The sequence below is a fragment of the Barbatula barbatula genome, assembly GCF_947034865.1.
Source record: "Barbatula barbatula genome assembly, chromosome: 23".
NCBI lineage: Eukaryota > Metazoa > Chordata > Actinopteri > Cypriniformes > Nemacheilidae > Barbatula > Barbatula barbatula.
Genome location: NC_136786.1, coordinates 12,993,994 through 13,021,681, shown reverse-complemented (window position 1 = coordinate 13,021,681; position 27,688 = coordinate 12,993,994). Strand labels below are relative to the sequence as shown.

Below are 27,688 nucleotides of genomic sequence, written 5' to 3'. Positions count from 1 at the left end.
TTTTATTAAAAGGGATATTGTCTTTTTATTATTATTTTTTTATTGCTGTTTTATTGCTGTTCATTAACTTTGGTTGATGCGTGGGCGTGCTGCGTGCTTTTGCGGGAGAATTGCCCAATAAGGAACTAAGTAAAGTTGTTACGTAGCAATTTTTAGTGTTCGAAAAAAACTTTCCGAAACCTGTATGAACAATGGGGGAGTGTATTGCGCACAGAAATGCTACGTAATACGTCCAACTAGTTTTTTGACAAGTTGACAATGTTAAGTATGAGAAGACAGCACGTTTTACACAGTAAAGAAGTCAGAATGCATGACGCACTTTTGCACCACCCCTTTAATGGTGAAGAAAGAAAATCTGAACTTCTATGTAATCAAAACGTGTTTTTTTCTCAAGCACTTATAAAGGTCTGGTAGCCATGCGTAAACATAGATATCACTTCCAGTTTTTCCAGCGGTTGTGTGCCAACCATTTTTATTCACATTAATGAGCTCATGGGGTCATTTAGACAACTGGTTTCTGTACGCCTGCCCTCGACCCAGACAAAGGTTAACTATCATATTTAATGAGACGTGAGTCAAAATCTGACATCGTTCTGCTCGATTCATCACCATGCCACGACTAAACACATTTTGATGACCTCCATTCCAGCGGTCTTTTGTAAAGGTGCCATCTGGTGGACTCGCAGTGCGACAAATCTTTTCAAATGATAGATGAGCGTAAAAATGAATCCTGCTTTGTGAAGAGGGTTTAGCAAGATTTGAGGGCTTGAAATGCTTACAGGGATTGAGCAGTCAAGTCATTCCTCAGCGGGACAAGCATTTTTGTGTATTTAGTAAGTAATGCGTGTTTTAACGAAGCTTAAGATGTACAGTACGTCAGGACTCACAAGTAGCTTAGTTGACCATGGCTGATTGTAAATTTACATTTAACAGGGCTATCTGTGAGGCAAGATTAGACGTAAAACGTAAATAAGCACTATGTATGTTTTGACAGAAATGCAATATAATGTACATAACTATGTCTTCAGAGGTGTATAAAGACCTCTCAACAATGAAGCGTTATGTTTTGACTTGCTAAAGGCTACCTTAAGTGTAAGTTATTGTGGTGCGAAGGACCAACAAAGTATGCTGTGCGTAGCCTGACGTGCACCTCTCCAAAAATTTAACAACCATTCTGAAGATACGTCTGATTGCAGAACCATACGTCCCAGCAGTCACAAGGCAGCAGTGCCATGGCAGCAGTCTCATGCCGGAAGTGGGCGGAGTAAAAGTTATCAGTTATTGTTAATGATAAGTCAAAATATTTAGTTAAAAGGTTTTAATTGAAAAGATGTACTTTTATATACTAAAGTTTATTAACATTTTTGTTGTGTGTCTTAAAAGATGAACAGTATAAATTTAAGTGCAATGCTATAACACATTTTTTATTAAAGGGCACCACACAGATTTTATTAAAGATTTTGGTGGGTTCTTATCAGAACTAGTACTGTCTGCAGACAGAGTCCTTGTTGCTGGTGACTTTAACATTCATGTAGATAATGATAACGATGCTTTAGGAATGGCTTTTAAAGACACTCTTAACTCCATGGGCGTTAGTCAACATGTGTCAGGACCTACTCACCTTCGTAATCATACTTTAGATTTAATTTTGTCTTACGGTATAAACGTGGTCGATGTTAAAATCCTTCAGCAGAGCGAAGACATCTCAGATCATTATCTGGTATCATGCTTGCTTCAATACCCAATGGTGGCAAATCAAACTCCAAGTTACAAATATTGTAGAACAATAACTTCGACTACAAAAGGTGCGTTTCTTGATAATTTGTCTGAATTGTCTCAAATCTCTAGCATGAGTAATAACGTTGAAGATCTTGACTTTACTATTGAAAATATTAATGCCACCTTCTCGGAAACGCTAGACATAGTTGCTCCCTTGCGCTTAAAGAAGATTAAAAATGACAGACCGACACCGTGGAAAAATGAACACACTCAGGCTCTAAAGAAAGCGGCACGAAAAATGGAGCGCAACTTTAAAAAGACTAAATTAGAGGTATTTCGTACTGCCTGGAAGGATAGTACAAAAAAATACAGGAAAGCCCTAAAAACGTCTCGATCCGCCTACATTTCATCACTAATAGAAGAAAACCAGCATAACCCTAGGTTTTTATTTGATACAGTGGCTAAATTAACCAAAAATAAATCGTCAGCGACTTCTGCTGCTGTATACCAGCATAGCAGTGATGATTTTATGAACTATTTCACAAATAAAATCCAAGATATTCGAGAGAAAATTATAACTATGCAACCAGATGCGAAACCCGCTGAACAAACGACTTACTACAGCACCCCTAAGGAGAAATTACGTTTATTTTCTACTATAGATCACGATGAACTGTCGAAAATCATTAGATCATCTAAATCGACTACATGCATGCTAGACCCTATACCTACAAATCTTCTGAAAGAGATGCTCCCAGAAATTATAGATCCTCTACTTAGCATTATTAACTCATCTCTGACATTAGGACATGTGCCTAAAGCATATAAGGTGGCTGTTATAAGGCCCCTTGTCAAAAAACCCCATCTGGACCCTGGAGAACTAGTTAACTATAGACCTATTTCGAATCTACCTTTCTTATCTAAAGTTCTGGAAAAAGTTGTCTCAACTCAAATATGTTCCTTCCTCCAAAGGAATGAGATTAATGAAGATTTCCAGTCTGGATTTAGAGCACATTACAGTACAGAGACTGCTCTGATTAGAGTTACAAATGATCTGTTTATGGCGTCCGACCGAGGTTGTATCTCCTTATTGGTGCTGCTAGATCTTAGTGCTGCATTCGACACCATTGACCACAGCATGCTCCTACATAGACTTGAAAATTATGTCGGTATTAAGGAAATAGCTTTGAAATGGCTTAGATCTTATTTATGCGACCGTTTCCAATATGTAAAAATAAACAATGAGGTATCACGCAAATCGCAAGTCCAGTACGGTGTACCACAGGGCTCAGTACTAGGGCCTATGCTCTTCGCATTATACATGTTACCCCTAGGAGATATAATAAAGCGACACGGAGTAAGCTTTCACTGCTATGCTGATGATACGCAACTTTATATTTCCTCGAAGCCTCACGAAACACAGCAATTCCATCGAATAGTGGAATGCATTGTCGATATAAAAAAGTGGATGAGTAGCAATTTTTTATTACTGAACTCGGACAAAACTGAAGTGTTACTTATCGGACCGAAAACCGCCCTACGTAACAACCAAGAATACTGCTTAACTATTGATGGATGTTCCATAAAACCCTCATCTTCAGCTAAGAATCTTGGCTTTATATTCGATAGTACTCTGTCATTTGAGAACCAGGTCGCCAAAACCTGTAAGATTGCGTTTTTCCATCTTAAAAATATATCTAAATTACGTCATATGCTGTCATCATCAGATGCGGAGAAGCTTATACATGCCTTTATGACATCAAGACTAGATTACTGTAATGCACTATTAGGTGGTTGCCCTGCAGGCCTATTACAAAAACTCCAACTGGTCCAAAATGCGGCAGCTCGAGTTCTTACACGTACAAAAAAGTATGAGCATATTAGCCCGGTTCTGTCAACCTTGCACTGGTTACCTATAAAGCATCGCATAAATTTTAAAATCTTGCTTATTACCTATAAAGCCTTGCATGGTTTAGCTCCTCACTACTTGAGAGAACTTCTTACGTATTATAGTCCATCACGTGCACTACGCTCTCAGGCGTCAGGTCAGTTGGTAATACCTAGAATTTCAAAATCAAGTGCAGGCGGCAGATCCTTTTCCTATCTAGCGCCTAAACTTTGGAACAGTCTTCCCTGCAATGTCCGGGAGGCGGACACACTCTGTCAGTTTAAATCTAGACTAAAGACGCATCTTTTTAATCTTGCATACACTAGATTATCATAATATATGTATTTCAAAGATCTAGGCTGCACTAGTTAGATCAACCGGAACCAGGGACACTTCCAATAACAACTGATGCATTTGTTGCATCAAAGAGTGCAGAACAGTACTCTACTCTCAGCCAGTCTTGTCTCATTGTTCCAAGGTTACAAGAGCGGAGCGGGCAGGGCGCAATCCATTCCTAGACCTGACAAATGCTGGACGAAGGAAGTGACGTCCCTACAAAACTTCAGCCACTATTAGATTATTAATGATAATTTTAAATCTAATTTTTTTTTATTTTCGCCTTGTTGTGCAAGCACTGTTGAGCTTGTGCAGAGGCTGCAGTTTTTGCCAGAGGGGAACTGGAATCCCCTGGTTAGGCCTGGTTTCCCTCCGAGGTTTTTTTTCTCCTCCAATGGAGTTTTGGGTTCCTCGCCACCGTTTGCATACTGTTTTGCACTGTTTTGCCTGGCCGGGGGGGCTGCTAGAATTTGATAGTCTTATTTAATTAACTCTGCATATAGTAATTTATTGTGTGTCTGATATTTGACCTGTGTTTTGAATTCCATAACCTTTTATGTTTTACTTATAGTCATTTTTTCTTGTACAGCTGCTTTGTAACAATGAAAATTGTAAAAAGCGCTATATAAATAAAGCTGACTTGACTTGACTTGACTTGACATTTCTTTTTTACTTACCAATCATTTATGTACTAACCAATTTTTCACAGTCTTACCATCTTACCATGTGCTATACACTACACATAATTACAAAATCTAACAAAAGTTGTAGCACAGAAGGCACACAATAAACAATAAAAATCAAAAATTAAACCTAACGAAAATTAGATGTAAAAGAGAGTAAGCAAGAAGTAAGCAAGATGAATTCTTCTTCCGTGTGACAAGCGAGTGTCAGAAGCATAAAATTGTGCAGCGCCACCTTGCTTTTGCTTTTGTAGAGTAAAAGAAACATTGCGTTTTTGTTCCACAAAACAGAATTTCAAGAATAAATGATAAAAGATTATTAATTTCTGGGTAAATTTAAAATGTCTTTTTGGATCACACCACTAGAGATTTCTGAAGAGCTTCAGCAAAGATAAAGAAAGATAATTTATTTTCACCAAAAGAAAAAATAAAGAAGAGTAGCTGCTTTCATGTAGTTTTGACATGAATGACCATGAAAAGCACTAGGGTCGCATCTCATGTATTCAAAATAAGTTAGCATCACAGTATCCATTTGAGAACACTTCTATACAAAAAAACACATGGCACCATTCACACCTCTGAAACACAGTTTTTGTATCTCTCACTTCAGGGTCAGCCCTCAGGGTAAACAAGACGAAGGCTAGACTTTTTACCTCACTGAGGAGAGCCTGCTTTGATCTGAAAGGATGCAGGTTTCACTGCGTTTCCAATGTAATAGCCGCTGCTGAGAGACCATAGCTGTTGCTGTTGTCCTGCTTTCTTGTGATGATATTGCAGACATGATACATTATTCATATGTCCCATGATGCTTTGTGTGAATTATGAGAATGAATGATGTCGTATTATGAGCTATCACCAAATGCAAATAAACTTGCTCTACACACAATTTGAAATGTTGGGGATATTGTGTTATAAGGTTACGAAACAGTGTTCCAGTCATTCTGGGCAAATTTACGTCTTGTGCACGGCTGTTGTTAGTGGCAAACACATGGCACTTAAGACTGGTTTGAGACATTCTGTAAGCTACAAACCAACGTTTCTTCACAGGCATTTGAAATTGCGAACAAACTAGAAAAAGCAGCCTTTTTTAAAGGGTCCCCATACAGTTATATCATAAAGATTGACAGCCGGTAACAGCAGAGAGTCAATAACAGGTCTGCTTACTGATCTGTCAATCAGATGTCAGAGCAGTAACACCATGTAATCCAGAATAACTGACTCTAAAGCCTCCTGACTGCTAGGATATGACCCGAGCTCATAACATGTGTAAGGAATGAGCACAAAATGCTTTCATTTGTTCTACCTGGAAGTCCACCTTTTTATTGGGTGCATACAACATTGCATTGGTCGTTTCCGGTATGTGAAGTTGCTTTGGTTGTGTTTCTCAGTGCCAGTGTTTTCAACAAGGCTGCCTGGACACTTGGGGTCCCTGTGGAAGGTTTAGGTAGGGGGTCTAGGAGTTGGCAATACTGTATGAAACATTTTGTGGGGGAAAAAAAGATATTTTGAGAAATGTCTCAAAAATGGTTTGGTGTCCATCCAGTGGAAGTCAACTTTGTACAGTGTTGTTTGGCTGCTAACATTCTTCAAAATATTTTCCTTTGGGTTCTGTAGAAGAAAGTAGTACAGGTTTGGATTGACGTGAGAGTGAGTAGACTCTGCTTTATCTCTTTCCATCTGTGCTGTGTTCACAAGTGTGGCTCATACAGTTGATGTAATTCTAGTCCGAGAGAGAGAGAGAGAGAGAGAGAGAGAGAGAGAGAGGAGAGAGAGAGATAGACAACTTTAAAGAAGAAGCAAGTGCTCAGTAAATGTCAAATAAAAAGCATGTGTGAAGTAGACTTTTGTAGTAGCCTTTGTGCTTGGTCTCGGTGGAGCTGACTGTTTAATAGAGGCTTGTGATCATCCAGCCAGCACAGGAGTGGTCTAATGGGCACCCACTCACCACTGCAGCATCAACACAATTGCAATTATGAAAGAGGGCCAAATCATCAGACACTGGTGTGTGTTTTGCCTTACACCATACTGAGCGTTTGGCTTTACTGCCACGACAGCTCACTCAAGAATCTGCAAATGGAAACACTGAATCAAGTAGATGTTTCTCACAGCAGAAAGTAATGTGCTGTTGGCATGAATAGCATTTACAGTGTGTTGAATAAACATTTACATTTAAACGTACGTATACAATGGGATCCAAAATATTGAGACCACATTTGTTGGGTATAAAAAGATAAAAGACACAATGCAAATGAGTGAGATTTAGATACATTTACAAATCCTGTTGCTGTATATCCAAACGGTGATATAAAAACAATGTTAACATTGTTTTGTAATCCTACAGTACCTTCATGTAGACCTATTAGCATATGCTCCCATTAAACGTTATTCAGTAAACCCAGCAACTGGTTTTATTTATTTTTAAATGTTTTAATTGAAATTGTAAAACAATACAATACCTTTTACTAATCGTCTTGATATATTTTGTAGCTGTAGCCTGTGATCATGAGTGACTCTTCAAAAACACTTCATCTGACTTCACCGTGGCTTCGGCTGGGCCGTACACATTTGGACGTCCTCGTCTGGCACCTGTTAACACACTTCAGACCCATCACACTCCTGGGGTCTGAGTAAAGTAAACAGCATCTGTGCTACTGATAAATGAGATTTCACTCACATGTTTACTTTTATCACCTCACCTCAACAGCATTGTGCCCATCCGGGACCACTTGTTTCCTTCTTTAGTGCAAAAAGCCCTGAAGTGTAAAGAAACATTGGTGTAAAAACAAATATTTCTTGACTAAATATTTTCAGAATAAACATGTCCAAATACTTGTTTTCTCCAAACAGACTGACCACATAATCCAAGACACTTTAAGGCATAGTTCACCTGAAATGAAAACGGACATTATATGCTTACCAGTATTGTTTCAAATTCAATTTGGTACATTATTACTTAAGAGGCATTTTGCCCAATGCACTTTGAAATAAAGAAGCTTTACAGACAAAATAGTTATGTGCAATATTTTAAATTGCATGTCATTACTAAGCAGTTTTACTCAAAGCTTCAAAAAAAAATGTAAAAAAAATTTATATAAATATATCTGTGCTCCCAAAGAGCAAACTAAAGAAGACAGTGGCAAGGAACAAGAAACTCTGTGATTTCACAGAACTCAGTAAAAAAATGGTGGGCTATGTGTTAGGTGGGCCAGCTCTTTTCTATGTAGTGTGAATAAAGTAAAATAAGGTAAGATAATTTCATATTAATTATTAATAATTATTTTTACCGTTTAGTTTTACATTGTGTGATCCCTCAAAGTTCCTACTGTTTGTGAGAAATGATAGGGTTACAAAATTATATTTGTGTTAGGAGTCTACCGGCATCATCTGTGAGTTTGGCTCTGGTCCTGGAGTTGTCTATACTCTTGTATCCATGTGTGCCAACACACCTCATTCACATCATATCAGTCCCACTAAAAACAAAGTTACAACAGTTTGTTATTTGGTTTGAAGAGCAGAGGTGGGTAGAGTAGCCAAAATCTTTACTCAAGTAAAAGTATACAAGTAACAAGAGAAATTGTTACTCAAGCAAAAGTAAAAGTCACTATTTTAAAAATTACTTTAGTAAAAGTAAAAAAGTATGCAATGAAAAAACTATTGAAGTAGCTAGTTACTTAAGCAGATATCTTTGCAATATACACACAGAGACTTAAGAATAGACAAACACAGAAGACACAAGCATTTCTGTAAATTGAATCTAGTCCTAATATCAATGTAGCCTACACAACTACTTATTTAGAATAATAGACCATGTCACACTGAAGTGAACCTGCAGAGTTTTGCATTTACAGTCCATTTAACTAAACTCAGAGCATCTCCTAAAATCTTTTTTGCTCTCTTATGTGAAATACAAACTGATTTTAGACTAAATTAATCACATGTGTGTGTTGTGAAAAGCTCTTTCTTGTAAACATACAATAAACTGTGTACCACACGCCCATCAACAAGTTTTCTTCCCTCCATTCTTCAAAATGTATATTTCTGCAAGCCCACATCTCTGTGTCTAACAGGTCGCACGCATGTTGCTGTGTCTGACGAACAGGTCGCGGCGGTGAGCGCATATGGCAGGCATTTATCATTGCTGGCAAACAATATGACACATTTGCAGTTTTGATAAGATAGATATAGATTCATATCCGCTCTTTGTGTTTTGCATGTTCTTATGTTTCGCACTAGGAGGAGTGAGTAATCCACCGCTTCAGATGATTCAGATCGTGCTGCGAACTGAACAAATCATTGCAACTGATTCGTGAACCTATTCAGACGGTTTTGCCCATTGTTCAATTAATGCTTTCAAAAGAATCGACTCAAAAGAATCAATCATTAGGGAATGCCCCTAAAAAGAGATGACAACCTTGAAATAAACAACCATTTTATGTTGCATATTTTAAAATAAAGGAACGAAGGAACATCACGCAATGTAACAAAGTAAAAGTAAAGATTTTCTATTAGAAATATATTCAAGTAAGAGTAAAAGTACATATTTTCCAAAATGTTACTCAAGTAAATGTAACGAAGTAAATGTAGCGGGTTACTACCCACCTCTGTTGAATAGTATACCTGAAGTTTAATCATTTGCCAAACATGAATGTTCCGTACAAACGTAAAAAGCATCCCTTACTGTTCAGTGTTGAAAGTAGTGTTTTTTACATTGACAAAGCAGAATGTAAATACGAGGGTTGAGTATTTTTCTTTTTGGAAGCTAAGCTTTCCTGAAATCTCTCATTTTTGGATGTATGCGTTAGCTATAAAGTACTTGGGATTACAGGATCTTTACAGCCAAATAGGTCTGCTTGTGTTGTCCTGGACTATGTTAGCGAACCGCCCAAGAAGCATTCAAACATGAATTCGGTTGTGACACAGCTGAAGAACACTGCAGCTTTTATTGAATCAAAAACACCTCATCTGACATTGTTCAAAAACAGAAGTGACGTGTTTGATATTGAGATGCTTTTTGATGATCAATGCAACGTTCCATTTCAACCAAACATTTTAGTCCGTTGTTTAAAAACAGAGAACGTCAGGGTCAGCATTACAACATGAACTCAGAGGCTGAAGTATGTTTTGGGTAGATGCCATATTTGCTCAGCATCCATCATTCGTGTTTCTCACTTTTATTCCAAAAACATGGGGTATTGGGTGTTAATAGACAGACTGAAGAACAGTCCTTCATTCAGCAGGCTTGAATAAAATCTGAATGCAGGCGTGTTCCTGTGCCGCTGTGATAAGCCCAAACCTCCCTCATGGCCTTGTGGTCCATTCCTGTTCTCCTACCAACATCCCAGTGCTTCTGGGGGAATCTATTCACAATATACAAGCAGACATTTCTGGACTTGAAAGTGAAGAGATGTTTGTTGACGTATGTCCGCTTTGTATTTGTAATGAAAGCACTTGGCTATAAAGTGAATTTCTGGATGGGTTTTGGATGAATCTCTCTAAAGACCTCCTTGATAAACATTCTAGTCTCCAAAAGGTGATATGGGTACAGATACACATTCACTTATTACTATCTTGCATAAAAAGCTTCATTTATCGATCACTTCACTCTCTCTCACTCCCCTTCTATCTCTTTGTCTCCATGTCCTCGGATGACACCAACCCTTTAAAATCTTTCCCTCCTGTTGTCACAATGTTCTTCTCCATCACATTCAATTTTTCTCCTTCGTGAGCTCTTTTATTCTTTCTCTCCTGCTCTCTTCCTCTCCGTACCCTTCTGTTTTATGCATGACATTACAACGGAGTGAGGTAACATTATTTAGGCCCCTGATTTAAAGCACTAGAGCCGCGGTAAAAGTCTTGAAATAAATCTGATCTCTCTGCCACAGGAGTCATTAATAAAGGCCGTCTGTCGACAAGCGTGCAGCTTTGCAAACTGTCTATCACTCTCTGTTTGGGTTTTAGCATTTAGCCAGTAGCTCAACACAAGCAGCATATCATTTCAGTCAGGCGTGCTTCCTTTTATTTATTACAACAGTGGTGCATTTTGAAAGAAAGTATCTCTTAAAAAGTACACGCTAGGAGGTGGTAAGGCAAATGTTGGTTTAATTTTACGAGGAGATATTCCAAGGGGCAACATGTTATGTTTTTACTGTCTCCCACACATACACCTACACACTAATACCACTAGTACAGAAATGAACTGCAGTACAACTGCGGAATGATTTGTATTACAGCAATCTGTGCATAACAAATGCAGGTTTGTGTAATACAAGGATGCAGTACTGAACACTGAGAAAATGTACTGAAGTTACTGTAAATTGCTGTTAGTGCAGGACATTTTCTCATTATGAAGTACAAGATCATTGTGCCACATACAGTAGATTAGGTTTGTGTACAGTTCATTTTTTGACATATATTGAAATGATGAGCCATGAAAGGCTTTCAAGGTGTCATCTATTTAAAAGTGCAGTCTGTGTTTCTTATTTTTTTTTGAGAATCTATTGACAGAAATGCAATATAATGTACATAACTATGTCTTCAGAGTGACCTTGCATAATGACGTGTTATGTTTTATTACCTTAGAATAAGGTATTTCTATCTACTTACTATTTCTATCTACTTACACCTTACATGGAATTCGCCATGTTGTTTCTACAGTAGCCCATAACGGACAAACTTCTCTACAGAGCTGGTTTCGTAAATATGTTATCTCCTCTAGCAAAGAAGCGAAAACGTGACAACATCTTATTTCTGTGTCAGTCACCCTAGTGCTTTGAAAGGGAGGGGGGTGGAGTAAGCAGTTGGTTGCAGTTCACAACCTCATCGCTAGATGCCGCTAAATTTCATACACTGGACCTTTAAGTGATAGTTTAAGAAAAATCTACATTTACTTAATATCTGGTAATTCATGTTAAAAAGCTGCCTACAGTTGTCTACATTTTAGTAATTTAGACAAATAAAGTACAAATGTGATAATTTTTTCACAATGTCTTATTATTTCCTATCAATAAGATGCATAAAACATTTAAGAAAATGTTTGTCACACGTCAGTATAGGGGGCAAATCTTGCTATAAACAAACCATTATCTACGACGTTTCCCCCAATAAACTCTTGCTTTGTTGCTTATTTATAGTTAGTAAGGTGGTAGGTTAAGGTATTGGGTAGGATTAGGGATGGTCATGCAGAACATGTGCTTTATAAGTAGGCCTACTAATAAACAGCCAATATGCCAATAATATGCATGTTAGTTAATAGTGAGAAATGCACCCATACTGAAGTGTTATAAGGGCAGCCAGATGATGTCCAACAGCCCACTACAAAAAAGTTTCATACATATTCTGAGTTGAACAGTTTTGGTTTTGATTGATCTCTTGCTTTCTCCCTGAGCCCGCCTCTTACCAACAATACCGCCTTAACCTGAAACAGGCACCACTTATCATGTCGAGACAGATGACACTTTATTTTGGTCTTTTCCACTGGACTAAGTGTGGATTCGATGCACCTCTTTCACAAGGTGGGTGGGGGTCAAACCGTCAGGGCTATTGCAAAAGAGAGATGTTGGCAAGCTGGCTTTGAAATGACTTTTGGGCAGAGGACCTCCTTATTCCCCTTTGCCACAGAAATAAACAACATTCATTGCAGTAATGGTGGAAACTGGCCATACAGAATGAGATGGGCATTGCACTGTGTCTGATGTAGCTTTGCTTACAACCCCTTTGTGAGAAATAACAATGCCCTGCAGAAACTAAAATGTTTGTAGTTGAGGAAATGTATGCATACCTTTAATATTACATGTCTAATATTAAAGATATTAGGGCTGTTCAATGATCAATCGCACCCAGAATAACCGTTTGTTGTTATAATAATATATGTCTGTGCACTATGTAAATTAATATTGTATTTTTAAACACATACATATACTTATATATTATTTAGAAAATATGGGCATGTATAGATTTATAATTATATATATATTTTTTTATTAATATTTTGTACTTTTCTTAAATATATACATGTTTGTATGTGTTGATAAACACCAAATTAAATTTACACAGTGCACAGACATATATTATTATAAACATAAACTTGTATTCTGGATTTACAGTAAAATAAGTGATTTGAATTATATAAAAGAAACATTTAAAAATGTTTACATTTATTGAGATCAATTTATTAGCATAAAATATTTGTATGAAAAGATTATATGAAACCATGAATTTCAATCAGGTATTGGATTAAAGCATTTTTCATAAATATACTTCAATAATATATGTAAATTTGAGAGAAATTAACTGTTGGAAGTTATATTTTAGGGGCTTTTTGCCTTTTCTGTTTGATAGGACAGTGGAGAACAGACAGGAAAGCTTTTAGTTAGAGACAGAGGAGTGGTACCGGCAAAGCACTCGGGTCGGACCGCAAGTGCACTGGCACTGTATGTCGGCACAATAACCACAAGGCTATTGGCGGCGACAACTGTTGGATTTTTTATCAATTTTGTAATATGTCCCACTGAAACGTTTGGTTTTGTAATATTTTCTAGGCCACTGAATTATTTTTAAGAGAAATTGCAGACCAGATAATTTTCTAAATCAGGAAAAAAATCGACCCACTACCTCAAAACAAAAATGACTAATAAAATAGAAATCATTTTAAAATAGCTTTACTTTTACCTGCCCAGTTTTACAGACCACTAGTGGCCCACAGAGCAGTCCAAAGTCCTTGAGTCTTCAGTTTCTATTACAGAATTGTTGAAATCTTTGCCTGCTTTTTGTTTTCAGGAAGCTATTGGAATGCAGCGTCCTTCAACACCCCGTCCTCATATCTGCACTTCTCCACTTTTCAAGGAGAAACAAGTGCTGACATCTCCTTTTACTTCAAGACCTCTGCTCCCCACGGCGTCTTCCTGGAGAACCTCGGGAACACGGATTTCATTCGTCTGGAGTTGAAATGTAAGGGCCCGGCTTATATTTTCTTTCTTTCTCTAGGTCCCTCTCTCTGAATATCAGTCTTCCTTTCATTTCTTTGAGCCCCCCATGTCTTTTTCACCGGCTGTTATTATGAATCCCACAGTTATGCACTTACTGCAGAGGAATGATAAGTTGTAATAGAGGAACTGCTGAGATGGCACTCCAGCGGAATCGCATCAGAAATGCACTCATTGCCCGTGTCCTCTGTCCTTATCTTTTTTGCTGGTGGACTGGTGCGTCTGGCTATTGTGATTAGGTCTCAATTTGTAGCCCTGATTACAATACATTTGCCTCAAATTTGTTGCCGATTGTTCTCCGTTGAATATAAATCAAGGCTCGGAGAGAAGAAAGATGTGGAGGCTTAAAACAGGCTCAGTAATTACTTATAAATTTCTATTTACTGAAATGAGATGTTTTCCTCCAAGATGGCTAGATTGTAGATCTGGCAGTGTAACCAGGCATTTAAATATAAGTTATTCGTACAGAGCTAGAATGAATGAAAGAGAAATTTCTTTCTGGCAGATTGCGTTTGCACCCCCCGAGCCGAGCTGTGTGATTCCTTCACACTGTTTACCGCAGAATAGGCAATCCGGAACACAATAAAACACCATCACGGATAAATCCTGTGTTTCATGCAGCGTTTCACGTTTCCTGAAGTGGCTCATTGTTGCCGAACAATTTTTGCTCTTTTCAATGTTTAACTCGAATATCTGTGTAAATCTCTGAATGCTGTTGTTATGTGCTTTGTCTCTCATTTCTGAATCAGCCATTTCCGCCATTTTACTTTGACCAAGCCAAAAAATCAGATGGAAAACAACGCATGTAGTCAGCAGTATTGGGCAAGTTACTCTGAAAAAGTAATTAATTACTAGTTACTAAATACATATTCAATAGTGATATTAGATTACTGTACAAAAAGTATTTAATTACTTCACACTAATTACTTTCTATGTCCTATATCAACCTTGTTTAGTTAAGTGATTCAAAGAACGACATGAAACAGCTCTTTTAATTCATTCAAATAAATCATATAAAAGTACATGACGTAGTATTATTAAGTGAACAAAGTATTCCAAATTTGAGTTTTATACATTAAAAGCCCAGATTTTAAAGTTAGATTAGAATTTTTATGTCAATTCCACTATTGCACTCACACATATTACACACAGTGTTTAGTTTAATTACATTAGAGGTAACTGTAATTTAACTAAAGAAAAAATAAGAATCCCTTACTTACTTTTTCAAGGGGAAAGTAATTAAATTACAGTTACAAATTACTTAGTTACTAGTTATACCCAACACTTGCAGTCAGCAGTGAAAATAAAGTAAATGGCACAACTTTTATTGTTTAAAGAAGTTCTTATGAACTATTTTACAGTAAATGTAACACATCGCCGCAAACTGGATTTGTTTACCCGAATGCAGATTTTCGCTTACATTTGAGAGTTAAATATATCAAATTGAATATGATATGGGCTGGTTTAAACAGCATCTCCTTCACTTATATTGTATGCAAGAGAAGTTTCCACTTTTTGTTCTGCTGAATAAAAGTCGGTAACGGCATAAGTTATTTTTTTAAGTGAACTCCTTAAAAAAAGTAAAAATTTGCCTTTCTTAAACTCCATAAAACACGTTATCTGGGCACCAGAAAGCCACATTTCTTACACCCAAATCCCCCCCACACATGCACCCCCGCACCGAATCCTGAGCCAAGAGTGTGTCCTTTAGCCGGTTATATATCTCCCCAGGCAACCGTGTATCTCTCAAGGGCTCTGAAGAAGCACATGGAGGGCTGGAAATCAGCTTACTGGCTCCATTTGTCGAGACGGCACCTCCTGCAGCCCCCCTGTCCTCAACTCAGAGAAACAAAACACTCGGGTTAGGACGTCACATTCCCTGCGCTTGTATTTACAAATACGTTCCCGAATCCTCACAAAACTCATTATTTTTACACCCTGCTGCTTTACTCTTCCTTTGGTCTGAGAGAAGCAAATATTGTTCTCCTCCCTTCCCTTTTTAAATAAGAATTGAACAAAATGTAGGTGAGACCGAGCAGAGAGAACGGCGACTCGCTTAGTGATTTCTTAGAGCTGGGTGACAGCAAGGCATCAATCACTAGATGCGGGTATGCTGGAAAGGACGGCCAACTGGGCATTATGCATACATCACGTGTAGAAGTCTACAGACCCGTCTGTGGAGAAGACAGCACTCTCGGCTTTGAGTGTTTGTGCTGCTAGCGGGGCATGGATGCATACAAAGTGGCCCTGAATGAGGCTGGCATGATGATAATATGGGGAAACTGGAAGCTATTAGTGCTTATTGCTGCTCACTTTGCCCCAGCAGTAGCACTGTCCTCCGGAGAGCAGGAGGTTATTGGCATCCATGAAGGAAGGGCTTCAATATGACAGATGTGCTCACTTTTTATATTCAGCTTCTTACTAAAGGATTCTGCTTAGCTACAGCCTTTGCTTATACGTGAGAGCGGCACTGCCATATGTAAGACAGAAAAATCTTGGTAACGTTTCACTTATTTCTCATAGACATATTAGAAGACAATTTTGTGAAGTTTTATGCATCTCACAATTGATTTCTAAGGACAAAATCTAAGTAATCTCAAATCTCTCATATAAATATTGTCATCAAAGGATTATGAACCGTACATTTTTATCTCCCTTTCAGAGACCTTTTAAAGGCATCAAAATCTCCCTCATGTCATTCAAAACCTTTGTATGACTTTTTAGAAATATATTTAGAGAAATTTGGTTTTGTGTCAATACAATGGAAGTCAATGGAGGCCAATGCTGTTTGGTTACCAGCATTCTCCAAAATCTCTTCATTTGTGTTCATCCAGGTTTGGAATGAAATGAGAGTGGGTAAATTATGACAGAAGTTTCATTTTTAGATAAACTGTCCCTGCCACATAAAACAAGAAATAAAACCTCACATTACTCCATTAATGTCCTGAAATGTGACCCTGGACAACAAAACCAGTCTTATGGGTCAATTATTCAAAATTGAGATTTTTACATCAACGGAAAGCTGAATAGTTAAGCTTTTTATTGATATATGGGTTGCTAAGATTGGACAATATCTGGTGGAGATACAAGAGTGTAAATCTCAAAAAATCTAAATATTGAGAAAATCGCCTATGAAGTTGTCAATCCGAGGCACTGTAGCAGGCCATCAACTCACAAAAATAAAGTTTTTATATATTTTGGGTTGAAAATGTACAAAATATCTATATGGAACATGATCTTTACTTAATATCCTAATGTTTTTTGGCATAAAAGAAAAATCTATATTTTTTACCCACACAATGGATTTTTGGCTTTTACTAAAAATGTTCCCGTTAAGACTGGTTTTGTGATCCAGGGTCACAAATGTCAATAAAAGAGCCAATCTGAACAATAACATTTCAGATGAGAAATGTGTAACAAGTCTGTTTTTGTCCATTTGGAGAGCGCGCATACTTTTATTTTTGTAATTCACCACTTCGCCTGATACAGTGGCATCAGAGTAGAACAGAGACACAGACGCAGTACAGAAAGGAAAAAACTAAGTTGAAAGTACACGTGTACTATTTGTATCAGTGTCTGAGTTTAAGCCTCAGTGTCTGAGCTTGTTGACAGCACCAGCAGGTCATCATGTGCAAGACCCAGTGTAAACACTCCAGAGCTTTTCTCTAAAGCTGGATATTCACCTGCTGCATGTATCCATCCAGAAAAGAAGAGAAATCAGCCCCTGCTGCAGGCCTGTGTGTGAGATTAAGGGTGTATTCAGACCAACCGTGTGTGTTTGTGTGTGTGTGCGCACGTTGGCAAAAGTGCAGATTGTTCAATCGAAACTCTCTTTTTCTAGCCTTCCATTATGTCTCATCGATTTATGCCTATACTCCTAATCCTACTTCCTTATTTTGGTCTGCCTGGTTTTCTTCAGTAATGACTCAAACCGAGGCCTGAAATGAGCGAGAGGCATCACGTACGGTTAGTTTAGAACGGATGTGAGATTTCAGTCATGTAGATATGCTGCCCTGTCTCTTCTGGCTTGGTGCAGGAACCAGAAGTCAGTATTGACAAAACTCAAAACCGAGGCTAAGGGATATATATTTTCTTTAAAGAAATTTTTTTGTTTACATGTGTGTGTATATTGAACATACTGTATTAAATTATTCCAGGATTAAATTAAATAATGCTAACTTGGTAGCATTTGTGTTAACTTAAAATAGACGAATAGTGCATCTTAAGAGGTTCTGACCTTTAGAAAGATTGAAAAGTTTGAAATAAAAGTTTGAAAGACCATGTTTTATGCTTGTGTGTGTCAAACCCAGTCTTAGCCTACGCATAAGAGAAAAAAAAGGATATTCTGGAGCTTTATCTGCCCGGTACGCCCTCGAAAAGCATATCAAAATGTCACCTCTGTAGTGCTGACTGCAAATGAGGTCTGAGCACATGCCACAGTCTTCTGATTCACAATTGGTCTTCCCCACTGATCCCATGAAAAACAATGCATCCTAGGGCCAGATTTACTAAACAGGGCAAAATAGCGTGAGAGCACAACTTTAAAAAAACACAGATGGGAGAGAACAGATGCAATATCTCATTCCCTTAATGATTTAGCGCAGGGTTTAGAGATGCTTTTTGGGCGTGATTCATTGAAATACTCTCCTCCCGTAAAGTTTGCATCTGAAGAGGGAACTACAAATGCATACGCAATAATGTCAGTCGCACAGCGTCTACAGCTTTTCAGCGTTAATAATCATTGCATGTATTTTTTTTTTTTATTTATGCCAAAAGAGGTGTAAATCTGGCCTCTAACTCTTAAAGGAATAGTTCACCCCAAAAATGGTCATCATTGACTTTCCATAGTGGGAATAAAAAATACTATGGTCAAGTCAATGGGAACATTTTTGGGTGAACTATTTCTTTAATACTTTTATTTCTTTCTCTTTGTGCCCTCTGTTGGCATGATTCATCATTGAATGATTGATTTATGCCCACTTTCTGCCTTCTCTGACCTGTTTTAGCTCAAATCTTTTTCGCCGCTCCTTATCTCGAGCTCTGAGAATTTAAGGTCTCAAGTGACATCAATCCACCATTGAACAATAATGTGTAATTTTCACACTCTTTCTTACTCGGCCATGCAGATGAGGCTTTCAGGCTTCAATTGGATTCAGCCATATGTACTGTATGCTGTGAATTTTCACATCTGGAGTTTTTCCAAAGCAGTCTGATGTTTAATTACAATTTGATGTTTAATTATTTCATGTTCAAAATGAAATGATTGAAGCTTCCTTCATTAAAGGGCATATGTTATTTTTTTTCATTAAAACATTACATTTCAATTAGACCAGCAATTTGTAATTTTCGTTTGATGTGCTGTTTTTAAGACTCTTATGCACAAGTGCTTACTAGAAGTCATCGCTGCATTCCATACATTTTAAAGTTCAGAGACACTAGAATCCCACTTTCTGGACATGGACGTGTCTATTAGACTTGTCAGATCATCGCAACTGGTTTATTCCTGAACAAAGCTCTTTTCTACACTCTGTTCGGGCTGCTAGATGAATGTGAAGACGACTTGGGTCCGCTGTGGCCTCAGATGGAGGAAGAGCTTCAGTCTGTCTTTGATGCATCTTTAATGAAGTGGGGGCTCTCTGTGGGCCTGAGGGAGAAATGGCAACGTGACTCTTCAGAACACCTGACCGTTTGTATGAGAGTCTTGCTTGTAATACATCGACAAATAGATGTGAAAACCATGAGCCTTTGGTGGGGTTCAGACCTCTAAAATATCCTTGGTTTTAGATAAAAAATTTAGCGAGACAGAAGCCAGTATGGGAGGACATACAGCTGCTTCACAAATCAGTTTGTTTTTTGTTTTTTGCCTATTCCATCACAAATTTACATTGGTAATGCATATAAAAGCCATTCATGTGGTATCATGAAATGTTTTGCTCTATTGGTGTGATAGTTTAGCTCTCAGCCAGTTTTGCAGATTATCAAATATAAAAACAAACACACTTTTCACTACATTGGCTTGCTGGTTTTGTTTGGTTTTCCTGCTAAATGTAAAAACAGTGGTCGGCTGAACGCCCACAGTTGTGGACAGAACAACATTAAACTCATATAAACAAGCACACAAACACACACAAATGAATGCACTGCAGAAGTATAGTGACACAGACTTGATGCTCAACGTTGGCTGGCCATGTGCAGTAAATCCAATTACAAGGATCAGAGGGTGGAGAACGATGGAGCAGCCCTAGTCTGAACCGCACACCTGCCAGGCCTGCCCCTTCCTCTCTCTCTCTCTCTCTCTCTCTCTCTCTCTCTCTTTCTGTCATTTGCTATCTCTCCCATGAGAAATCTACAACACTCTCAAAGAGGGCTTGTTTGTGTTTTAGAGAGATAGTTCACCCAAAAACAAATTCAATTTTATGCAAATTTACTCTTGCTCATGTTGATCTAATCCTGAATCTTTTTTTATAACGGAAAATCTAGAGGAATTTACTGGTTGTTGGACTTTTTCAATTAATCTGGACTGGAGCTTTTGGATTTATATGATGCACACTTTATTTTTCAGGTTCAATTTATTTAAATCCCATTCGGCTTCTTATACAAACAATATAAATCTATTGCTTCACAATAATTGGTGCATTTTGATGCTCCACGCAATCCCCAAAAAATATTGTTTAATTTTGGCTAAAAATTATTGATCCAGTTTGCACACCTGACATTATAATACAAACGTGGACTCAAATACAAAACGTATGTGAATTTATGTGAGCATGTGCGCCCATAAATCTGCATAAACTGGCTACAACTGTTCCTCTGTGAGTGTTGATGTAACAGCTGTCTCATGGCACTGTGCCACAGGTTAGGAGCGCTAGCTGACCCTGCCATTGTTACCTTCCACTTCAGAATGTGAGCTGAACAGGTGGCTTTATGAATGGCGCTGAAACACCGTCCTTCATTCTTAATTCATCCTGTCTGCACCGCATCTGCATGTAAAGAACAGTGAAACAGCACCCCCTAGTGACCGCAACAGGAACACTTGCGTAGAAAGACTCATTAGAAAAACAGAACAGAGAACATAAATGGTGACTGTAGAATATATCAGTAATACTAAGGGATATTAAAATATCTGGTGAGATGATGATGATGATGATGATTGTGACTTCTGGATGAAAATAAAGAGAAAGTCCTGGAAATAATAGTTAAAAAGTGTTGTTTTGTGCAGCAGGGTTAGAAATTAAAAAGTGCTATGAGGGATTGATGTGTGATGTAAGATATATGTAGTCACTGTCTTTAAAAAGTAAGTATTGTTGGATGGGTGACCAGTATAAAGTTAAGATCAGTGTAACTATTTTAAAGTAAAATTATAATGAAGCGTTATTGTGGTGTTTTTTTATAAGTTTGATTGTTAAGAATATAATTAGTTAAATAATTTATTAGTGTATTATAATAAAAGATTGAAGTTTTTAGATGTAAATAGATGAAACAAGTTTTTTTATGGTTATGCATAGGGCTGTCACAATATCAGATTTTCACGTATAACATTATCGCGATATATTTGAAAAATATAGTGCTGAAAAAAGATGAGTGCTGAATCATTTGCAATATTATCAAATGTTTATATTAGTATTCACACGATATTGATGATTATGGTATTTAAAGTATTGTAGTGTTTTTATAAATTATTTATCCGTGCAGTTTATTTGTATTTCTTTTTATTTAATTTATGTGCCCTCATAATCTTTAATCAAAAACGTAAACCGTTCCTCCGAAACAACTTCTCTTCCTTTTGACAGGTTATGGCGTGAGGAGGGGGGCTATCGAGCAACATGTCGCGGATCAATACAAATCCGTATCCATTTTGTTTCCAGTCAGTTCTCTGTGAACGAAATCCCGCCTAAATTTCCTTCTCATTTCAGAAGCTGCCTCACTTGGAAATACTTCACAATGGGGGGGGACAGTCACAACTTCCGTTTCACGGTGACTTTAATGTATTGGTTATTGTCCAAACCGGAATATGACACTCTTAGTTATGCCCTTAAACATTTTTAAAATGCCCCTCAAAATTAATCCCAGAAGGAATGTTGCCCTATTTAAAGAAAAAATGTTTTCACAGGCCGTTTAACCAGTCAGCACGATAAACGATGTTTAAATAAATGCATCAAAACCAGATATAGCAAGTGCGCTGTTTCAGTTGGGCAGTAAGTGTGTGTGTATCTTGGTGGCCAGCTGTTCAGTCTGTAAAGGGCACAGATTGTTGCAGTAGTCAGAATCTAAAACTTCCGTAAAAGGCACACAGGTTGATTTTCCACTGTGTCACAGATACTGTACGCTTGAGTTCCTAACTGATAAGATGCTCCTGCATCATATCACAGCACCTTAACTTCCTAAAGTGGTGACAATAGCAGTGGCCGGCTATCACGTCTATAGCTCCTGCCTTCAGTATCTGCACAGTCATAGTAACCCTGTCCAAACAGAGCCGGTCTACCCAAGAAATTCAGAGATATGTTTGACTCGAAGCCAGGTTTATCCTTTAAAATGAGTTCCCTTCACTGTGCAAATGGCAGGATTTATGTCATGCATATCATATTGAATCTGTATCACATTTCTAATTCTGAGATTATGCTTTTACCTATCGTTTATGGAGGAGCGGTGCATTATGGGTTAATGATGACTCTGCTGTAACGTGTCTCAGGTGTTAGCGGATGATTCTAAATCAGGATTTTCTCACCTTTTGAGGACAAAAATGACATTAGGCAGTCGTGGCGCAAACACTTTCCTCCATTCGTTATAAATACTTATCCACCTCCAGGAGTGCAGCTGTCAATCTTCGCTGTTTATGCAGAAGAATACTCAACACTGACTCATAAAAAGCTGTAATGAATTCAGCGTGGTAAACATACGAGCTCCCTAAGCTTTTTGAAGGGCTGTAATGATGTACCTAAGCTTTTACAGGTTTGGTTATTCCGAATTTTTAAAACACTTCATCGTTCTGAAAACATAAGGCAGAAAAAATAAACCAAATTATAGAATAAACAAGTATTCAGAACTATCCGGATTCATAACAAATAGCATAACAAAAAAGCAAGTGTGTTTATATACTGCATAATTATGTAATGTGCGTACAAATTATTTCCTGGGATTTTTGCTCTTGAGGTTATACGTACTATACTGTAGAAATGCAATGCTGTTACTTAAATCTTATTCAATACCAGAACATTTCGTGCTTATAAAAATGATATAATTGATTTACCATGTACCGTTTTTTCATTCTTCCTAATTTAATATCAAGCCTTAACACTCCAGAGGCTTTTTTATTTGTTATTAAATATTCAATAAAATCAAGATGTGAATATGTCACAAAGCAATGCATTCATTGTGTTTGACTCTCTCTGTAGCCTCTACGGTGGTGTCGTTCTCATTCGATGTCGGGAACGGGCCTGTGGAGCTGAATGTTCACTCTCCCAGTCCTGTGAACGATGACCAGTGGCACCGGGTGAGTGCAGAGAGGAACACGAAAGAAGCCATTCTGACACTAGACCAGAAATACAAAGAGATCCGTCCTGCTCCGACACAAGGACACACACGTCTGGAGCTCTACAGCCAGCTTTATGTTGGTAAGAACCACACACATTGGTTAGATACATTCTGGTCCCAAATACTGAATGCTTTTACATTGAAAACAGTAGCTTCATGTTACACAGCTACATATACACAATGACACATTTGTGTTACATACGTCTACACATGTAGATAAGTTCTAACCAGATGTGCAAAAGCATGCTCAGATATTTTCAGAAACTTTCTGAGGAGTTAATGAGACTTGTATTTAGGAAACCTGGAGGACAACGAAGGATTTGTTTTCATTACCACATTCAAACAAAAAACAAGATTCCTCCTCATTCTCTATCTGTTATTTTGACAGTTTATGTATGAATGAATGAATGAATTAATATGTATTTTTCTTGCACTTTTCTCTATCTCTGTCTGTCTTTGCTGAAAAGTCATTTCTTGGAGTTCTTGAGCACTTTGTTCTTTCCTGAAAGTGTATTTATAGTCAGCACTTAAGATGCAGGTGCAGCTACTTAAACCTTAACTTAATGACACAGGACACACGGGAGTTCACCGTTCACCTCCAAAGTGAGAGAAATCCACTGGTAGAAGATGGGTTTGACTGAATACGGTTGAACAAGTGCTAGGTCTAATAATAGTGTGTGTGTCACTCATAAGGCAATTATCTCTTGAATAGCATGGCTTTGGGCATTCATTGTGCGATTTTGTTCTTTGACTTATTCTTTTCAGCAAATGTCTTTGATGCTCATTAAGAAAAGATTGAAAGATTATTCACCGATATGGTTCTCCTCAGGGAGCTTTTAGAAAGCACGTCTAGGTTGTGCATTTAATAGTTCATGTCAGGAATATTTCTTTTTTGAACAAGCTTTTCAGTCAAGTCAATTCAAGTCAATTGTGGGGAATTTCTTCATCTTAAAGGGACAGTTCACCCAAAAATGTATATTCTGTCATCCTTTACTTACCCTTGAGTTGTTTGTACGAATGTCTTTGTTCTGATGAACACAGAGAAAGATATTTGGAAGAATGCTTGTAACCAAACCAAGTTCTTGGCCACCATTGACTACCATAGTAAGAAAAATGACAATGGTAGTCAAAAGTGCCCCAGAACTGTTCTACATTCTTCAAAATATCTTCATATAGTCAATGGTGGCCAAGAACTGTTTGATTAAGAGCATTTTTCCTAATTCATACAGATTTGGAACAATTTAAGGGTGTGAGAAGAAGAATTATTTTGGGGTGACCTGTTCCTTTACATTTGCTGTAACTTTCATTCGTATGTTATCCATGGAGCAGGTCAAAATATAATTTACATTTTCAACTAGAATCTGAAAGATATTGGACGTTGCAGTTTGATTTATGTCAGGTGTATGTGTAATGAGCAATCCAAACGGATGTTGATCTAATCCTGTCAGTGGCTCAGTAGAAATGTAAAGTCTGTAGAGATCAACTCGATGTCTTCCGTCTCTGACCCTCCGTGGGAAAACTAATTGGTTTGTATGTGCTGAGTGAGCAGAGCTGGAGATGTCCAGACCTGTCAAGCATCTCTCCTGTTCACATCTCCTCATGAATTGCTGCGTGGAACGCTCTGTGTTTCATGTCATCATTTATTGATAAAGCCAATTTCCTTCTATTTCCTTTCACCCTTGAACGCTTGTGTCTTTTTTGAATTTGGTTTGCATTTATAGTGCCCTCTTTTATTAATGGAAGATTAAAAGCCTGTTCATTCTTTATTGTCTTCATATCAAATAACAACTAGACTCCAGAAAAGTCCTTTTCAGCAGGTTTGCATTCGACTATATTCAGAATCTTTCATTCTTTTTAACTCTCTCATTACGTTTTCTTTTTAGTGCCGTTTTATTTCCCTCTGTTTGGTCTTTGTTATGCACTGTTAAGTATTCTAAGCAATGCATACTTTTAGTCTCATTGTGTTGTTATTTTTTTATTTTTTGCTTGTGTTGTTTTTCTGTCATCACCATCTTGCTTGCATGTCTGGGTGGCATTGGCTCTCCACAGGGAAGCCGGCATCATGGGCCTGTCAGGACAGTAGGTAACTTTTTTTTTACCCCAAACAAGCAGTCTTGGTGTGACTAGAGAATGAACAAATAAATATTAGTTTTATCTATATTTGTATATCTCTCTATCTGTTTTGTCTATCGTTCTGTCTATCTCGCTATCTGTCTGAACATGGAGTACTATTTCGGGCAGGTAATCGTTTGCTGCAAGGCCAAAGCCATCCTACGCACTGCAGGGGTAAAAGTGAATGAAAACGATTCCACTGGGCGGGATAGTCTAATAAATGTAATATGCTAATTCATTACAGTTTTATTAGAGAATAATTTCCCATGCAAGTCTCATCGGAGATGGAAGCAGTGAACTTAAGAAGGGTTTTAACAGCTCGCCATAACAGCCTTTTTCATTCACTCTGGTTTATTCGCATTACAGTAAACTGTGAAAAAACACGATTTGACTAATCGTGGCTTTGGGAAGAAGAAAGAAAATATATATATTTGGCATTGATCGAAAGAAATCCCTTTTACAGCTGATGAGTGGAGCTTTGCTTGGCTTTATGAGCCAAGAATCCAGGTCATCATCTGACTTAAAAGTTTACGGAAAAATAAAGAATTGAGTTTAGGAAACTTTTCACAAAAAATCACAATAGTCAGATTATAGTGCAATAGTCAGCCTATACTCTAATTCATATCATGTCTTTGGAAGAATTAGTACAACTTTCCGAATTTGACAGTGTGATATATTGTGGTAGGGTCATGGATCTGTTCACCTTTAGTAAATATTTAATGCAATTGCTTGGCCATTCACTATTAATCTACTATTAATCTAGCAAAAGATTTCATGTCTTTTGTTGAAGTGGACAGATTCCCACAATTAAAAAAAGTGTCCCAACATGACATTGAAGAGTTCCCGATTGTGAAATTCTAGTTCATTTCCCAGTGTAATTTCTCTAAGGTCTGTTTTATTGAATAAACATAATAGATGCAACAAAAGGCTTAACGTCTCATTAAAGTCTCATTCTACATTGTTTTCCAGCTAGTTGTTGAGTTAATGAGTTAAGTGATTTTGTACAATGCCAAATTATGCCATGCGAAATATTGACCAGTCATTGTCTATTCTCGTTCAGGTGCATCGGGAGGTCAGAGAGGATTTCTTGGATGCATCCGATCTCTCAAGATGAACGGGGTGACCCTTGATTTGGAAGAGAGGGCGAATGTCACCCCTGGAGTGAAGCCCGGTTGCTCGGGTCACTGCACCAGTTTTGGGATGTATTGCCGTAACGGGGGCAAGTGTGTGGAGAAATACAACGGCTATTCTTGTGACTGCACCTCCACAGCGTATGATGGACCTTCGTGTACTAAAGGTCAGTTTTTAACCCAGTATCCCAATCTTTTTGCTCCTGAATTTGGATATTAAATATGAATAAATTATAACGCACACCGTCATTTGTTAAATAAAATGTTCTCTAGAGCAGTTGTTCCCAAAGTGGGTGCCGTGACCACTGGCTAGAGGTGCCGCCAATCTCAGGTTTTTTCCAGTATCATTTAATAATCTTTTACATCTTATATTTAAAAATATATCAAAACACCAACATATGAGCATATCCATACGAAAATGAATATATGCGAAAAAAACACTGATATCTTTCATACATATGTAAAGTTTAAATATAATTTTAACGCACTTGGACTGTTCCCGAGAGAGAATCGCTCCCCTCAGCTCCGCCCACTGTACTGATACAAAGGGGAGCCTATCTTTCAAAAATTTTGGGAACCACTGCTCTCGAGAAAGAATGTCCCTTCCCTACCCTTCCTTCCCACCTATGATGATCAATTTCTAACCCCCCCCTTCGTTTGAATATGCTAATAGCATCACTGACATGATAAGGCCTTGCTCTCTCTATCAAGACCTCCATCAAGCTAAGCGTGAAACACATTTCCATTTCACACATATTTACTCATGCCGTATTGGGTATTGCAGTCAATAATGAATTCTTTCAGATTTAGTAGCCTTGGGTCAATGCAGCTGCTCCCAAATGCTGAGTTACGTCTGCGGCTCGATAATGCGCATCACCTTCACTTTCTGCACTTCATGGATGTGCTTCATTAAACTTTATGTTATCAAGCACATTTTTTATACATTTAATAAATGTGGGCCTGTAGATACTGAACTTAGAGATGTACTGTAATTTATTACCAATAATTATATACCGTTATATATTTTCTTTTACAGGTGCATATATTACATGGCTACATATAAATTACATATTATACATATGGCCAGGAACCATTTCACCCTGTAGACCTGGGACACTATACTGTAAAAAGCACCGTCCTTTGGATGAGACGTTAAACCAATGTCCTGACTCCCTGTGGTCATTAAAGACCCCATGGCTCTTCTCGTAAAGGCCAGATTCCCTCCTGGCCAGATTCCCTCCTGGCCAGATTCCCTCAACTGGCCCTTGTCAAGCATGGCCTCCTAATAATCCCTAACCTCTAAATTGG

The 27,688-nt window shown here is 37.8% G+C and overlaps 1 protein-coding gene across 1 annotated transcript in view; it reads left to right on the top strand.

Annotated features, from left to right (window-relative positions):
• The window catches only part of LOC306889026 (contactin-associated protein-like 2), an 86,281-nt gene that overhangs the window by 38,451 nt on the left and 20,142 nt on the right, over nt 1-27,688 (top strand). The window contains exons 4-6 of the mRNA XM_079447681.1: nt 13,402-13,572; nt 23,000-23,218; nt 26,311-26,547. Coding sequence (XP_079303807.1) covers nt 13,402-13,572; nt 23,000-23,218; nt 26,311-26,547 — 627 coding nt within the window. The remainder of the gene's footprint in view (nt 1-13,401; nt 13,573-22,999; nt 23,219-26,310; nt 26,548-27,688) is intronic.